The following is a 16090-nucleotide window of genomic DNA, read 5'->3' on the forward strand; positions in this document are numbered from 1 at the left end:
CTGTACCCCAGTGACAGTCAGTGTGTGTGTGGGACCCCATACCCCAGTGAGAGTCAGTGTGGGGGGGGACCCCATATCCCAGTGAGAGTCAGTGTGTGTGTGGGACCCTGTACCCCAGAGAGAGTCAGTGTGTGTGTGGGACCCTGTACCCCAGTGACAGTCAGTGTGTGTGTGGGACCCCATACCCCAGTGAGAGTCAGTGTGGGGGTGGACCCTGTACCCTAGTGAGAGTCAGTGTGTGTGTGGGACCCTGTACCCCAGTGACAGTCACTGTGTGTGGGGGACCCTATACCCAGTGAGAGTCACTGTGTGTGGGACACCGTACCCCAGTGAGAGTCAGTGTGTGTGGGACACCGTACCCCAGTGAGAGTCACTGTGTGTGGGGGACCCCGTACCCCAGTGAGTGTCAGTGTGTGGGGGACCCTGAACCCCAGTGAGAGTCAGTGTGTGTGGGACACCGTACCCCAGTGAGAGTCAGTGTGTGTGGGACACCGTACCCCATTGTGTGTGGGACTCCGTACCCCAGTGAGAGTCAGTGTGTGTGGGACACCGTACCCCAGTGAGAGTCAGTGTGTGTGGGACACCGTACCCCAGTGTGTGTGGGACTCTGTACCCCAGTGAGAGTCAGTGTGTGGGGGGGACCCTGTAACCCAGTGAGAGACAGTGTGTGGGGGACCCTGTACCCCAGTGAGAGACAGTGTGTGTGGGGGACCCTGTACCCCAGTGAGAGTCAGTGCGTGGGGGACCCCGTACCCCAGTGTGTGTGGAACCCCGTACCCCAGTGAGAGTCAGTGTGTGGGGGGGACCCTGTACCCCAGTGAGAGTCAGTGTGTGGGGGACCCCGTACCCCAGTGTGTGTGGAACCCCGTACCCCAGTGAGAGTCAGTGTGTGGGGGGGACCCTGTACCCCAGTGAGAGTCAGTGCGTGGGGGACCCCGTACCCCAGTGTGTGTGGAACCCCGTACCCCAGTGAGAGTCAGTGTGTGGGGGGGACCCTGTACCCCAGTGAGAGTCAGTGCGTGGGGGACCCCGTACCCCAGTGTGTGTGGAACCCCGTACCCCAGTGAGAGTCAGTGTGTGGGGGGGACCCTGTACCCCAGTGAGAGTCAGTGCGTGGGGGACCCCGTACCCCAGTGTGTGTGGAACCCCGTACCCCAGTGAGAGTCAGTGTGTGGGGGGGACCCTGTACCCCAGTGAGTGTCTGTGGACCCCGTATCCCAGTGAGAGTCCGTGTGTGTGGGACCCCGTACCCCAGTGAGAGTCAGTGTGTGTGGGACCCTATACCCAGTGAGAGTCAGTGTGTGTGGGGGCCCCGTACCCCAGTGAGAGTCAGTGTGTGTGGGGGCCCCATACCCCAGTGAGAGTCAGTGTGTGTGGGGACCCTGTACCCCAGTGAGAGTCAGTGTGTGGGGGGGACCCTGTACCCCAGTGAGAGTCAGTGTGTGGGGGGGCCCCGTACCCCAGTGAGAGTCAGTGTGTGGGGGGGACCCTGTACTGTGTGGGGGACCCTTTACCCCAGTGAGAGTCAGTGTGTGGGGGGAACCCCGTCCCCCAGTGAGAGTCAGTGTGTGTGGGGAACCCTGTCCCCCAGTGAGAGTCAGTGTGTGTGGGGGCCCCATACCCCAGTGAGAGTCAGTGTGTGTGGGGAACCCCGTCCCCTAGTGAGAGTCAGTGTGTGGGGAACCCCGTCCCCCAGTGAGAGTCAGCGTGTGGGGGGGACCCTGTACCCCAGTGAGAGTCAGTGTGTGTGGGTCCCTGTACCCCAGTGAGAGTCAGTGTGTGAGGAACCCCGTCCCCCAGCGAGAGTCAGTGTGTGTGGGTCCCTGTACCCCAGTGAGAGTCAGTGTGTGTGGGTCCCTGTACCCCAGTGAGAGTCAGTGTGTGAGGAACCCCGTCCCCCAGCGAGAGTCAGTGTGTGTGGGTCCCTGTACCCCAGTGAGAGTCAGTGTGTGAGGAATCCCGTCCCCCAGTGAGAGTCAGTGTGTGTGGGACCCTGTACCCCAGTGAGAGTCAGTGTGTGGGGGGGACCCTGTACCCCAGTGAGAGTCAGTGTGTGTGGGTCCCTGTACCCCAGTGAGAGTCAGTGTGTGGGGGGGGGGAACCCTGTACCCCAGTGAGAGTCAGTGTGTGGGGGACTCTAGAAGATCTAAAAATGGTGGCTTGGAGAGATTGTGATAAACTTGAAGCTCAGTGTGGGATGAATGTTGTGGTAAATTGTGTTGGTGCTGAGCTCAGGCAGATACATCTCTCCATGATCCCGTGTAGACCTGGCAATGATTAACCATCATCACAGCCCATAGAGGAAACTCCGTGGGACAATGTGAGACATGATGAGGAGCAAGTTAAATGTCAGCACAGTTTTAGAATCCTCCAGTTGACTTTAACCTCAGATCTCTTCCTATACAGACTGATAATATTACTTTCCATATGTAATCCTGTGTATGTCTGACTCTCGCTCTCTTGCTCCCTCCTCAGCATGTTCTCCTCTCCTCACCCATTATTCCCCGATAGCTCAAAACCTGGAACAAAAACAGAAATTGCTGGAAGGGTGACTGGACCTGAAACATTACCTCTGATTTCTCTCCACAGATCCTGCCAGACCTGCTGAGCTTTTCCAGCAATTTCTGTTTCTGTCTCTGATTTCCAGAATCTGTAGCTGATTTGGTTTTTATTTATCTCAGTCCCTGGGCCAGTTTTGTTTCTCTGCCTCTTTCTGGAGGATTTCAAAATACAAACTGACCATTGATCACAGTGTCCTGACTGAATTACTCTTCTGTGCGATTCTTTTTAACCTGGGATTCTGGACCACCTCCTGGCAGCTCAACAAAAATTATTCAAACAATGTTCTGATAGGGGTAGGGTGTGATCTGAGTTCTGTTCGTTTTCAGAAATACACAAGGTCCTGTTTCTCCAACAGCCTGTGTGTTCAGTGACCTACACTCATCACATAACCTCCTGATTTTAAAAGTGTTATCCTGGTTTTCAAATTCCCTCATGGCTTCACCCTCTCTCCCCCCCCAAGAGACTGACTGTCTCTAACTCTGGCCCTTTGCTCAGCTCTGATTATAATTCCCTCCGAGCTGGTGTCTGGGCCTCATGTTCTCTCCCCGACCCTCTCCACCTCTCTCTCTCACTCAGTCTCATCCTTCAAACAGTTCATCCAATCCATCCTTTTGGTGTGTCGTGTGGTCTCTGTTCTCTAACAGCTACTTACCTGGTCAATATCTGTGATGGCAGCATTCCTATACAGCACCTTGGGAGACGTTATCTTATTAGAAGAGCTACATAAAACTAAGTTGTTGTTTGAATTGTGTTGGGGGCTGGGTTGGAGGAGGCAGTGGGGTGGGGGTGAGTATCTGACCTCGTGGGGAGGTACCAGCTTTGGTGGGGGGGGGTGGTGAGGGTGGTATCTGACCCTGGGGCAACTGATCTTGAGCTGATCCTTTACTGCGGATTGGTCTGGGTGCAGCTGACAATCTATGGATCATCAACCTCAGAACTTTCTGATTGGCTGCAGTTCCCAAGGTGACCCACTTCCTTGGAGCCGCGATGGGTCGGTTAGGAATTTAATATGGGGTGAAGGGGAGAATCAAGGCCACTCAGGGTCTGAAACCCTTCATCAGGAAGAGCTCAGTCATCTCGAAATCTTTGATCATTTTAGAGACAACGGGAGAACCAGAGGGAGAGGGGGAGAAAGGGAGGGAGGGAGAGGGGGAGAGAGGGAGGGAGGGAGAGGGGGAGGGCAGAGACACACACAGGCATACAGACACACACAAGATACAGACACAGAGACACAAACACGCAGAGACACACACAGGCATACAGACACACACAAGATACAGACACAGAGACACAAACACGCAGAGACACACACAGGCATACAGACACACACAAGATACAGACACAGAGACACAAACACGCAGAGACACACACAGGCATACAGACACACACAAGATACAGACACAGAGACACAAACACGCAGAGACACACACAGGCATACAGACACACACAAGATACAGACACAGAGACACAAACACGCAGAGACACACACAGGCATACAGACACACACAAGATACAGACACAGAGACACAAACACGCAGAGACACACACAGGCATACAGACACACACAAGATACAGACACAGAGACACAAACACGCAGAGACACACACAGGCATACAGACACACACAAGATACAGACACAGAGACACAAACACGCAGAGACACACACAGGCATACAGACACACACAAGATACAGACACAGAGACACAAACACGCAGAGACACACACAGGCATACAGACACACACAAGATACAGACACAGAGACACAAACACGCAGAGACACACACAGGCATACAGACACACACAAGATACAGACACAGAGACACAAACACGCAGAGACACACACAGGCATACAGACACACACAAGATACAGACACAGAGACACAAACACGCAGAGACACACACAGGCATACAGACACACACAAGATACAGACACAGAGACACAAACACGCAGAGACACACACAGGCATACAGACACACACAAGATACAGACACAGAGACACAAACACGCAGAGACACACACAGGCATACAGACACACACAAGATACAGACACAGAGACACAAACACGCAGAGACACACACAGGCATACAGACACACACAAGATACAGACACAGAGACACAAACACGCAGAGACACACACAGGCATACAGACACACACAAGATACAGACACAGAGACACAAACACGCAGAGACACACACAGGCATACAGACACACACAAGATACAGACACAGAGACACAAACACGCAGAGACACACACAGACACACAGGCACACACAAGATACAGACACAGACACAGAGACACAAACACGCAGAGACACACACAGGCATACAGACACACACAAGATACAGACACAGAGACACAAACACGCAGAGACACACACAGGCATACAGACACACACAAGATACAGACACAGAGACACAAACACGCAGAGACACACACAGGCATACAGACAGAGTCCTGGCTATAATCAGGCAGCAATGTGATTTTGCAGCAAGTGGCGATGGTCTGGAATTGTTTGCATCAAAAGGTGTGGTGCTGGAAAAGCCCAGCCGGTCAGGCAGCATCTGAGCAACAGGACAGTCAACATTTCAAGCATAAACTCTTCATCAGGAGCTAATGCTCAAAACATTGACTCTCCTGCTCCTTGGGTCCTGTCTGATCTGCTGTGCTTTTCCAGCACCTACAGTCCTCACTTTTTCCTCGGAGTTGTTTGTGTGTTTGATGGTTAAACGCTGTCAGTATAAAGCTGGGGAAATGGTAAATGATTGACACTTGTGAACATGGGCAGGCTCACCGATTTCTCGGAGTGGGGAGATGGTTCTGGAGCAGCCAGGTCATAATACTGGGTCTGGACTGGAGTCTTCGCAGCATCCTCTTCCTCCTTCGTGCTGTCCAGCTGTACCACCTGTAGACAATGATGGCCAGGTTAGCGGAAAGGGGGGGGGAGCAGAAAAACCTACCGGAGGCTCACTGAATCGGGGACCGCTCCTGCATATCAGAGACAGAATCAATACCAGTCCCAGGGCTGCTCTTAAAGTAATTTATCATTCGTTTGTTCTCTCTCTCTGTCTATGTCTCTCTCCCTCCCCGTCTCCCACTTACCCTCCATCTCTCTCCCCCATCTGTCTATCTCTCTCTCTCTCTCTGTCTCTCTCATTCCCTCTCTCTCATCTGTCTCTTTCACTGTCTCTCTCTCTCTCTCTCCCCCTCAATCTCTCTATACTGTACACAATAGCTCCAGTGCACAGATCCCTCAGCACAGAGCCAGAGATAGAGAATGTAGATGTGTGCGTACATGAGGTACATACATGTGAATGTGAGGGAGGCTGGGTGTGTGGGTGGGTGTGTATGTAAATATCTACATCTAATGCCTATTGAACTGGCCCCAACATCTTCCTGTGGGAGAGAATTCCACAGATTCACAACTTTTTGAGTGAAGAAACTCTTCCCCATCTCAGTCCTGAATGGCTTACCCCCCTATTCTTAGACTGTGACCCCTCATTCTGGTGGGTGGGTCCACAAGAACAGGATCAGGCCATTCAGCCCATCAAGCCTTCCTGAGGTGTGAGTTATGTTTGATACTTAATCAGTTTGAATCCAAGCAAGTAAAGATGAACATGATACTTTGTTTAGTGTGATTACTGTGTAAAACAGTTTCAGTAAGAGTAAAACCATATGACTCAGGTCAGTCAGAAGATGGTTTTGGTTTGTGGTTTTGTTTTGATATTATTAGATGAAGTTAGGCCAGAATATGTGAAAATGCCAAGAGGTAGAAGGTTTTTATTCAAAGACATAGTTATGTTTTAAATTGAAACAAAAACAGAAATTGCTGGAGAAACCCAGCAGGTCAGGCAGCATCTGTGGGAAGAAAGCAGAGTTAATATTTCAAGTCCAGTGATTGTTCTTCAGAACTGAGTTCTAACCCGAACCTAAAGACTTGGAATGTTAATTCTGTTTCTCTCACAGAATCCCAACAGTGCAGATAGAGGCCATTGGACCCTTTGAGCCTGGACCAACCCTCGGAAGGCATCCCACCCAGATCCACCTTCCATCCGAATCCTGTAACCCTACATTTCCCATGGCTAACCCACTTAACCTGCATATCTTGGACTGTGGGAGGAAACCGGAGCACCCGGAGGAAACCCACGCAGACACGAGGAGAATGTGCAAACTCCACACAGAGAGTCGCCTGAGGCTGGAATCAAACCCAGGTCCCTGGCACTGTGTGTGGGGCTGGGTATGTGTGAGGGGGAGGTGTGTTTGTGGAGGTATGTAGGGTATGGGTGTGTGTGTGTGTGTGTGTGTGTGTGTGTGTGTGTGTGTGTGTGTGTGTGTGTTGTGTGTGTGTGTGTGTGTGTGTGTGTGTGTGTGTGTGTGTGTGTGTGTGTGTGTGTGTGTGTGTGTGTTGGGTGTGTGTGTGTGGTGGGCGTGGGAGGGGAGGTAAATGTGGGTGTGTGTGCACTCAGTTTGGAGTCTGCCGCTTTTGACAGTGATGTGGTTTGTTGCCATCACTCTGTACAATTCCAATCAATCATTTACGAGGTGCTGCTCAGATTGTAGTGTTCTACATGAGATGGGATCAGAGAGAAGGTTGTGTATTGCAGCATTGTGAGGGCTTCACAAGTTAAACTTCAACCTGGAGGTGCCCTGGAGGCAGTGACACAGGCTGGAAGACCATCATGTATCTGACTAGCTGCCTGTGCCCACCTGCCTGTCACAAACAAGAATACATTCCACATTAAATAGTAAAATCCCATCAGTATTTCCAGCAGCATCTGGTTCCATTTCAGTGTCAGGGTCAGAAATCAAACAGATTTCACAAACAACTGGGCAGCACGGTGGTACGTGGGCGGCACGGTGGCACAGTGGTTAGCACTGCTGCCTCGCAGCACCAGAGACCCGGGTTCAATTCCCGCCTCAGGCGACTGACTGTGTGGAGTTTGCACGTTCTCCCCGTGTCTGCGTGGGTTTCCTCCGGGTGCTCCGGTTTCCTCCCACAGTCCAAAGATGTGCAGGTCAGGTGAATTGGCCATGCTAAATTGCCCGTAGTGTTAGGTAAGGGGTAAATGTAGGGGTGTGGGTGGGGCGGGGCGGTGTGGACTTGTTGTAAGTAATCTAATCTAATCTAAAAACTGTCACTCAATGAGGCAAGCTTGTCAGTGTGAGAGTGTGTCTGTGTGTGTGTGTGTGTGTGAGAGTATTAGTGTGAGTGTGTGTCAGTGTGAGAGTGAGTCAGTGTGAGTGTGTGTCAGTGTGAGCACGTGTCAGTGTGAGAGTGTCAGTGTGTGTGTGTCAATGTGTGAGTGAGTCTGTGTGAGTGAATCAGTGTGAGTATCAGTGGGTGTCAGTGTGAGTGTGAATGTCAGTGTGTGTCAGTGTGTGTTTGTCACTGTGAGCGAGTGTCAGTGTGAGCGACTGTGTACGTCAGTGTGTCAATGTGCATTAGTCAGTCAGTGTGTGTGCGTGTGTGTGTGTGTGAATGCGTTAATGATGGCCATGATTTGAAAGGGGCAGTTGTGTCAGGCTGGACTGTGAGGAGGGGTAAGCACTGGGGAATTGTGCACACTGGGACACCATGGGGAGACTGGGCTGGTGTGCCTGGAAAACCAGGGGGTAGACAGTGAGTCAGATTGTGGTGCAAATGCAAAAATAAAACCAAGTCACAAGGCTGTAAGATGTTAATCAATCTTCAGCAAGAGAACCTCAACTCAGTGGCTGCTGTGACATGATACAAGAAACCTGCCGAATCTTCAGAGGTGTGTAATGTCTAAAACCATGACTGTGACAGTCTGAGATCTCGATCTTGTCCATCACTAAAAACAGATTCAAACAATTAAAAAGTCAAGTCAGCTGAACCACAAATTGTTTCTCAGATTTGCAATGAATGTATTTTCTACAACAGTGTCTTTTCTACAATTGCATTGTATGAGAGTGGACTGTCTGAGCCCTATTCAAGATGGGAACCATTGACTTGTTCCATTAATAAGAGACTGAGAGACTCAGGCTGATAACTGCCTGACCAGGAGGAATCTGTGAACAGAAAGCTGGACCACATACATGACCATTACACGACTGGTGATCGAAGAACTGAAATAATATCCAAATTATGACAATATCACGTGCAACCAGCGAGTACAGCAACAAACTAGTCATTAACAATTACAGTATCAGACACAATCCCAGTCATTATTACAACAGCTACCACCCAGTCCCAAACTATTACAGCTACCAATGCTCAACTATTACTGTATGACTGGAATCCAAAATTACAACAGTTACTCCATATCAAAAGCCTCATTGGCTGGAAACTGTGTTTGAGGCACCTGACTGTAGTGGAAAATGCTTAAAAATGTACATTTTCTTTTGTCTTCATCATTACTCAAGTATGACAGTCCCACACCAATCCTTGACCATTTCAGTACCACATTGGTAGTTGAGAATGACAGTACTATCAAATATCAAATAATAACAGCACTGCACCAAGACCTGATTACTATAGCACCACACAGTTATGATCCCAGCCGATGGTAATACTGAACAATTCAAATTCTGGACTGAAATCAGGCTTGTAGGCTGTAAGTTAAAGAGTGTGGTGCTGGAAAAGCACAGCTGACCAGGCAGCATCCGAGGAGCAGGTGAGTCAATGTTTCGAGCATAAACTCTTCATCAGGAATGGGAGAGTGGGACCCAATCAGAAATTGACATCAGCAGCCCTCACTTTCTCCTCATTGTAGGCCATTAAGTTTATTTTTGCTCCCTTTAGTTCGAAAGATATAGAGGGCAGATGAGACTTTGGATTAAAAATCTTGAGCTAAAGACTAATATAGATCCTGCAACAATGCAGTGCTCCCTCAACACTGAACCTCTGACAGTGCGGCACTCCCTCAGTACCCTCCCTCCGACAGTGTGGCACTCCCTCAGTACCGACCCTCCGACAGTGTGGCACTCACTCAGCACTGAACCTCCAACAGTGCGGCACTCACTCAGCACTGAACCTCCGACAGTACGGCGCTCCCTCAGCACTGACCCTCCGACAGTGTGGCATTCCCTCAGTACCGACCCTCCGACAGTGTGGCACTCACTCAGCACTGAACCTCCGACAGTATGGCACTCCCTCAGCACTGACCCTCCGACAGTGCGGCACTCCTTCAGTACCGACCCTCCGACAGTGTGGCACTCCCTCAGCACTGACCCCCCCAACAGTGTAGGACTCCCTCATCACTGACCCTCCGACAGTGTGGCACTCTCTCAGCACTGACCCTCTGACAGTGCAGCGCTCCCTCAGCACTGACCCTCTGACAGTGTGGCACTCCTTCAGTACCGACCCTCCGACAGTGTGGCACTCACTCAGCACTGAACCTCCAACAGTGTGGCACTCCCTCAGTACCGACCCTCCGACAGTGTGGCACTCACTCAGCACTGAACCTCTGACAGTGCAGCGCTCCCTCAGCACTGACCCTCCGACAGTGTGGCACTCCTTCAGTACCGACCCTCCGACAGTGTGGCACTCCCTCAGTACCGACCCTCCGACAGTGTGGCACTCCCTCAGTACCGACCCTCCAACAGTGCGGCATTCCCTCAGCACTGACCCTCTGACAGTGTGGCACTCCCTCAGTACTGACCCCCCCAACAGTGTAGGACTCCCTCAGCACTGACCCTCCGACAGTGTGGCACTCTCTCAGCACTGACCCTCTGACAGTGCAGCGCTCCCTCAGCACTGACCCTCTGACAGTGTGGCACTCCCTCAGTACTGACCCTCTGACAGTGTGGCACTCCCTCAGCACTGACCCTCTGACAGGGCAGTGTTCCCTCAACACTGACCCTCTGACAGTGCAGCACTTCCTCAGTACTGACCCTCTGACAGTGCGGCACTCCCTCAGCACTGACCCTCTGACAGTGAAGCACTCCCTCAGTACTGACCCTCCAACAGTGCAGCACTCCCTCAGTACCAATCCCCCAACAGTGTGGCACTCCCTCAGCGCAGCGTTGGTCTGTGTTCTGTATTTCGATCTGATTGGTGCTGATGGACAGTTTCCCGTTGGTTTGTGGGTAACTCCAGGTTGAGTCCGGCCCTCCCATACCCTGCCTCTGGGAATCCGAACCGAATTCCTACCAACGATCACAAAGGCGCTGTTCCTTTCCTGTGTTTTTGGAGTTCACTTCAAAGGCAGGTGTTACCATGGCAACAGCTGTGACCATCAGGGCCTGGCTGTGGGTTGGGGGATGGTTTGACAATGAGCTAACTTTACTGAAACCATCTCCTCATTTTTTATGGGAAAGCTTTTGATTTTAACACAAAAAGCACCTGAGGGAAATCAAATGTTTTTCACACAACAAATAACAATCATTTACAGTGTTTGAGATCAGATTTAATTATTTCTGGATGGCTGTGGCTCTTTGACAAAGTATTCTTTACTTTCCTTAATACAGCCAAATTCCTGTGTGATCTGATAGACCCGAAGCTCAGTGGTTATAGCTTGGGCTGGATCTGCATTGTTTGTGGTGAAGCCTTCAATGTGATTCCTGGCTGAGCCAGAATAATTAAACATTTACAGGCTAGAATGAGGCCATTTAGCTCATCATGTTCATACTGGCCTCATACAGAAACCCTGTTACACCCACACACTGTAATAATTCCACACCCCACACAGCCTTCCTCTTTAGAAATTAACCAATTCTCTCCGAAAGCCACAAATGTACCTGCCCCCCTCAATGGGCTGAATAGCCTGCTTCGACAGCGTAGGCATTTTATGAGGAACCAATGCGAATCCTCCATTTTGGAGCTCCCCAACATTGTGGAGCTCTTACTGCCTGGCAATGCCCACCGCTCTCTGTGGTATTCCAGGCAACTGTGGAGGATGGTGCTGGGAAAGAACTTGACATCCCCTTGAGAATCAGCTGCCCAAAGTTGAACCTCATTAATTAGCAGATTTTATTGATCTCAATATTCTGGTGTTCCTGGGCAAGCTAGTGGCTGAGAAGACTCAAGCAAGCAGAAGGGAGTAGTTTAGTTTGGGATTGTGTTCAGCATGGACGTGTTGGGCCGAAGGGTCTGTTTCCGTGTCGTATGACTCCATGACTCTCATTACTGACAAACATCCTGAGTCACTGGTGGAGTTTTTACTCTGGGCCTGACAATTCCAGTCTCCTCTGGCTGCCTCACCATCTTCCAACCTCCAGCATCTCCATAACTAATGGTGAACCCATTAGAATCTTGGCCAGAATCATATTGAGCAGAGATCTTGGAGGGCTGGACAGTGTAATATATTGTAATAGCCCAATATTTTCACAGAATCACAGAACTGTTCTCGTGCAGAACGAGGCCATTTAGCCCATCATGCCTTCACCCGGAATACTATCCTCTGTACTTGGCTCATTGATCAGGATATGTTCGACTTAGTGTGATAGACAGCAGAGGAGATCACAGCGAAATCCAAAACTCATCTTTCTCTGAACCCATCCCAAAGCCCCATGTTTGGTGATTGGCGTTGGCTCCCGCTTTAGTAACACAAAGTCCTCGTTGTTGTCTGCAAATCCCTGCTTGTGATCTCATCCTTCCCTGTCTCTAATCTCTCTGATGCCCAACCACAGGCTGCCATTACTGACCAATAATATTCACATAACCAATCAGCGAGGGCAGTATGGAGGATGTTACACTTCCAGACACGAACATGAGTTGTAAACATTCCCCCCCCCAAACCTCTCTCTTTCTCCCTTTCCTCCTTTAAGATATTCTTTAGAACTGCTCTCTTTACAAACCCACTGGTCACTTGTCTTAAATCCCCTTACGTACCTCAATCACAATTTTTGTTTGATAATTTCTCCTACTAAGTGCCATTTTGGGATATTTTCTCACATTAAAGGTGCTACATAACTCAAGCTGCTAACAGAAGGTAGGCTGGGCTCGGGCTCCCCCTATAGGTGTGCATCTGGAGTCTCCAAACAGCATCACAGATTAACGTCCAGAAGGGAAAGTCCGAAAGTCTTTGTTACAGAAATGATGGAGTGCTCTCCAGTGGCTGAGTCATTGATTTCTGTCCAACGAGTCTAATCAGCAGTTATTCTAATTGCCCACCTCTTCCTTAAACGAGATACTTAATAGTAATTTGCCACAATTGAAGCCCGTAATTTAATTATGCACCAAGCAGCAATTAAATGATACAGTCACAACATGACCAAATGAGTCCACCAGTCTAGAATGAGCTGCTTCCTCCCAGCCATCCTCTCTCTCCCTCTCCCTTCCTTTTCTCTCTCTCCCTCTCCCTTCCTTTTCTCTCTCTCTTCCCCCACCTTCCTTTTCTCTCTCTCTCCTGCCCTCCATCTCTCATTGAATATTTTTAAGGTGGAAATGGATAGATTCTTAATAGACAAAGGAATCAGAGATTATGGGAGGAAATGGGAATTTGAAACACAAACAGATCAGGCTAGAAGGGCTAAATGATTTCCTTCTGCTCCTACTTCATATGTTCACACGTACCTCTCTGATGACAGCAAATTTGAGATCAGGGACTCTTTAACAGAGAGTCTTGAGACTCTTTGAGGCCACCTGTGCCTCCAGTGAGACATTATGTACTCAGGTTCAGGGTGCAGCATGCAGTGGGCAATGTCCCTTCCTCTAACACAGAAGCTCTGGGTTCAATTCCCATATTAGGTGGGTCACAACCATAGCCAAACAGGTTGATTTTCAGTCTTTAAATCTTTCTGGCAGTTGTTAAGGAGAGAATTTTCTGATCAACCAGACTTCCCACATTTAGAAGAATGTGCAGGTGTGTTCTTGCCCTGAGCAGGCGTCATCTTCATTCTGAACCTAACCCTACCCCACATCACACACATACGCATGTACACACACACACATACACACACATAAACTCACAAATGCACATATGCACACACATATACACATGTGCATATGCACATACACACACACATTCATACTCATGTACACACAGACACACATGCACACACAGATACTCGCATGCATGCACATATATACACAGACCTACACACAAACGTGCACATATACACACCCACATGTGCACATACGCACAAACACATATGCATACATATACTCAGATACACACACAGATTCTATGAGAATGCTATGCATAATAAAATTGCTTTGGCCATTTCAATTATCCATGATCTAAGTCACTTACTGCTGAAACTGTTCTATTGTTGTCCTTTCTGGCTTTTCACCTTCTAGCTTTGTTAACCTGGGCTCAGCCACCATCTCTGGATCCTAACTGATTTTAACTAATTAAAAAATTCACAGAAATGCATTCAAATCCCTCCAATGCTTTTCTCCTTATCTCTGTAAACCCCTTCATCCATACAATCGTCTGAGCTCTCTTCTATGTTCCATTTCTGGTAATTTCCCTGATTTCTTTTAATGCTATAACTTTGCTGATTGCATCATCAGTGCCTATGTCCCTAGGTTCTGAAATTCTCTTAAACATTTCATCTCGCTCTCTCCCATCTCTCTCTCTCTCTCTCTCTCTCTCCCCGTCTCTCTCTCTCTCTCTCTCTCTCTCTCTCCTGAGTGTAATACCTATTCAAGGCTAAACTGTTCCTTCTGACAAAACAAACTGCATGGGGTTCTGCTCCAGACAGTTCTCTCAGAGAGTCCCATGACGCCCTATCCACACGTCTCCCATTGCCTGGATCAGTCACTATTTTTAAAAAAGTGTTGCTGGAAAAGCGCAGCAGGTCAGGCAGCATCAAAGGAGCAGGAGAATCGACGTTTCGGGCATAAGCCCTTCTTCAGGAAGAAACGTCGATTCTCCTGTTCCTTTGATGCTGCCTGACCTGCTGCACTCGTCCAGCAACACTTTTGTAAGCTCTGATCTCCAGGATCTGCAGCCCTCACTTTTTCCTCAGTCACTATTTTGCTGTAAAGTATTGAAATGAGGGAAAACTGCTGACAATAATGCACATCAGCTACAGCCACAGGAAATGCAGCATCCACCTCAAATCTTTTACTAAAGGCTAAGTGACTCACAGGTGATGTTCACCACTGCAGACAAAGGTAAAGTCACTGCGGTCCTGAAGGTCACCACACCCTAGCTGAAGGGGGAGGTTGAGGAGGAAAGTTCCTCACAGTGAGCTCAGCTGTTACAGGAATTGAACCCACACTGTTGGTATCACCCTGCATTAAAACTACCTGTCTATTGGTCATGGTTACCACAAAGGAGCCTCTTTCTCAATCTCTCCCCTGTCCCTTGTGAACGACCTGTCCCATGATGACCTGACCACTGCAGCGGGGAGAGGCATCACTTTACTGTGGTCTACGGTGCCACATTTCCCTCTGTTTATATCTGCTCACGTGAGATTGTGTCTCAAAACCATGAAGTCCCAACTCTCCACTTGTTGGTGATCTCAAACTATAAAGCAATTGTTTCATATTTCACTTTGGAATGTAATAATCACCTGAACAGGCCTTGGTGGAGGTTCCTGCATTTACATAGCTCCCATGGGTAGACTCCAATCCACAACTCCCCAGGCACTTCATTGGATTGGGAGCGTTGGACAATCTACACTGGCTGCTCATCTGATAACACCTCAATTTATTTTCGAATCGCTCTTGTGTTTAAATCCTGGCAGCCCCATGGAACCTGAGAGATCTCTATGCTTAGGTAATTTTGTCTCCCTAATCTTTGACCCTTCACTGTCAGTGACTGCTTCCTGCTGCCTGACCCCCAGGCTCTGGAATTTCAACCCTGGAGCTCTCTGCCTCACTTTCCTTGTTTAATACCCTACTTTAAAGTCACATCTGTGCCACACCATTTGCTCACATATACTAATGCCTCCTTATATGCTGTTGTGTCAAAATTTGTGCCATAATGCTCCTCTTTGGGGGATTTGGGGGATCTTACTATTCTGCTATAATTGGAGCTATGTAAATGCAAGGTGTTGCTATTTAAAATATGCCAAGTTACCTCTTCATCGAAGCTGATTGGCACAAAGTCCTGACTGAGAAGTGGGTATCAGGACCTGAGGAACCTTCTGAGCCAATGGTGCCCCCTCGTGAGGATGTTTTGCTGAGTGGGTATTTGTACAGAGAGGGGTGTTATGGACCAGACCAGACCAGACCAGACCAGACCAGACCCCCTCAAAATATCTAAGAAAGTAACCTAGACCCTACACTTTTCTTATTTTAAAGGTAGATGTGAGGTACTGTGTTCCAGATGCAATTTGATTGGTCAAACTATTCGATGTTGAAGAGGAACTTGGAATAACATAACTCTATTGGAAAACTTAACAGACTAGTCGATTATTTTACTATGAAATAGTAAGTGTTCCAGTACAGTAACATCCCACAAACTCAGTCTTGGCAAAAAGGCAAGTTCAGAAAAACAGATTGTCTCCTGGGCAATCCTATCAGCAAGAAAGAGATTCATGCAGCAGCTTCCCAGAGAGATGGGCGGGGGTGGGGAGAGAGGGAGAGAGAGAGAGAGATACAGAGAGAGAGATGGAGAGAGAGAGACAGACAGAGAGGGAGAGACAGAGAGAGACAGAGAGAGAGGGAGAG

At 49.0% G+C, this 16090-nt stretch overlaps 1 protein-coding gene across 1 annotated transcript in view; it reads right to left on the reverse strand.

The window, feature by feature from the left end:
- Positions 1–16090, reverse strand: part of LOC122540536 (nectin-1-like) — a 304355-nt gene that overhangs the window by 13377 nt on the left and 274888 nt on the right. Inside the window, exon 10 of the mRNA XM_043676400.1 lies at positions 5357–5467. Coding sequence (XP_043532335.1) covers positions 5357–5467 — 111 coding nt within the window. The remainder of the gene's footprint in view (positions 1–5356; positions 5468–16090) is intronic.

Source organism: Chiloscyllium plagiosum, chromosome 35, assembly GCF_004010195.1.
Source record: "Chiloscyllium plagiosum isolate BGI_BamShark_2017 chromosome 35, ASM401019v2, whole genome shotgun sequence".
NCBI classification, from domain to species: Eukaryota; Metazoa; Chordata; class Chondrichthyes; order Orectolobiformes; family Hemiscylliidae; genus Chiloscyllium; species Chiloscyllium plagiosum.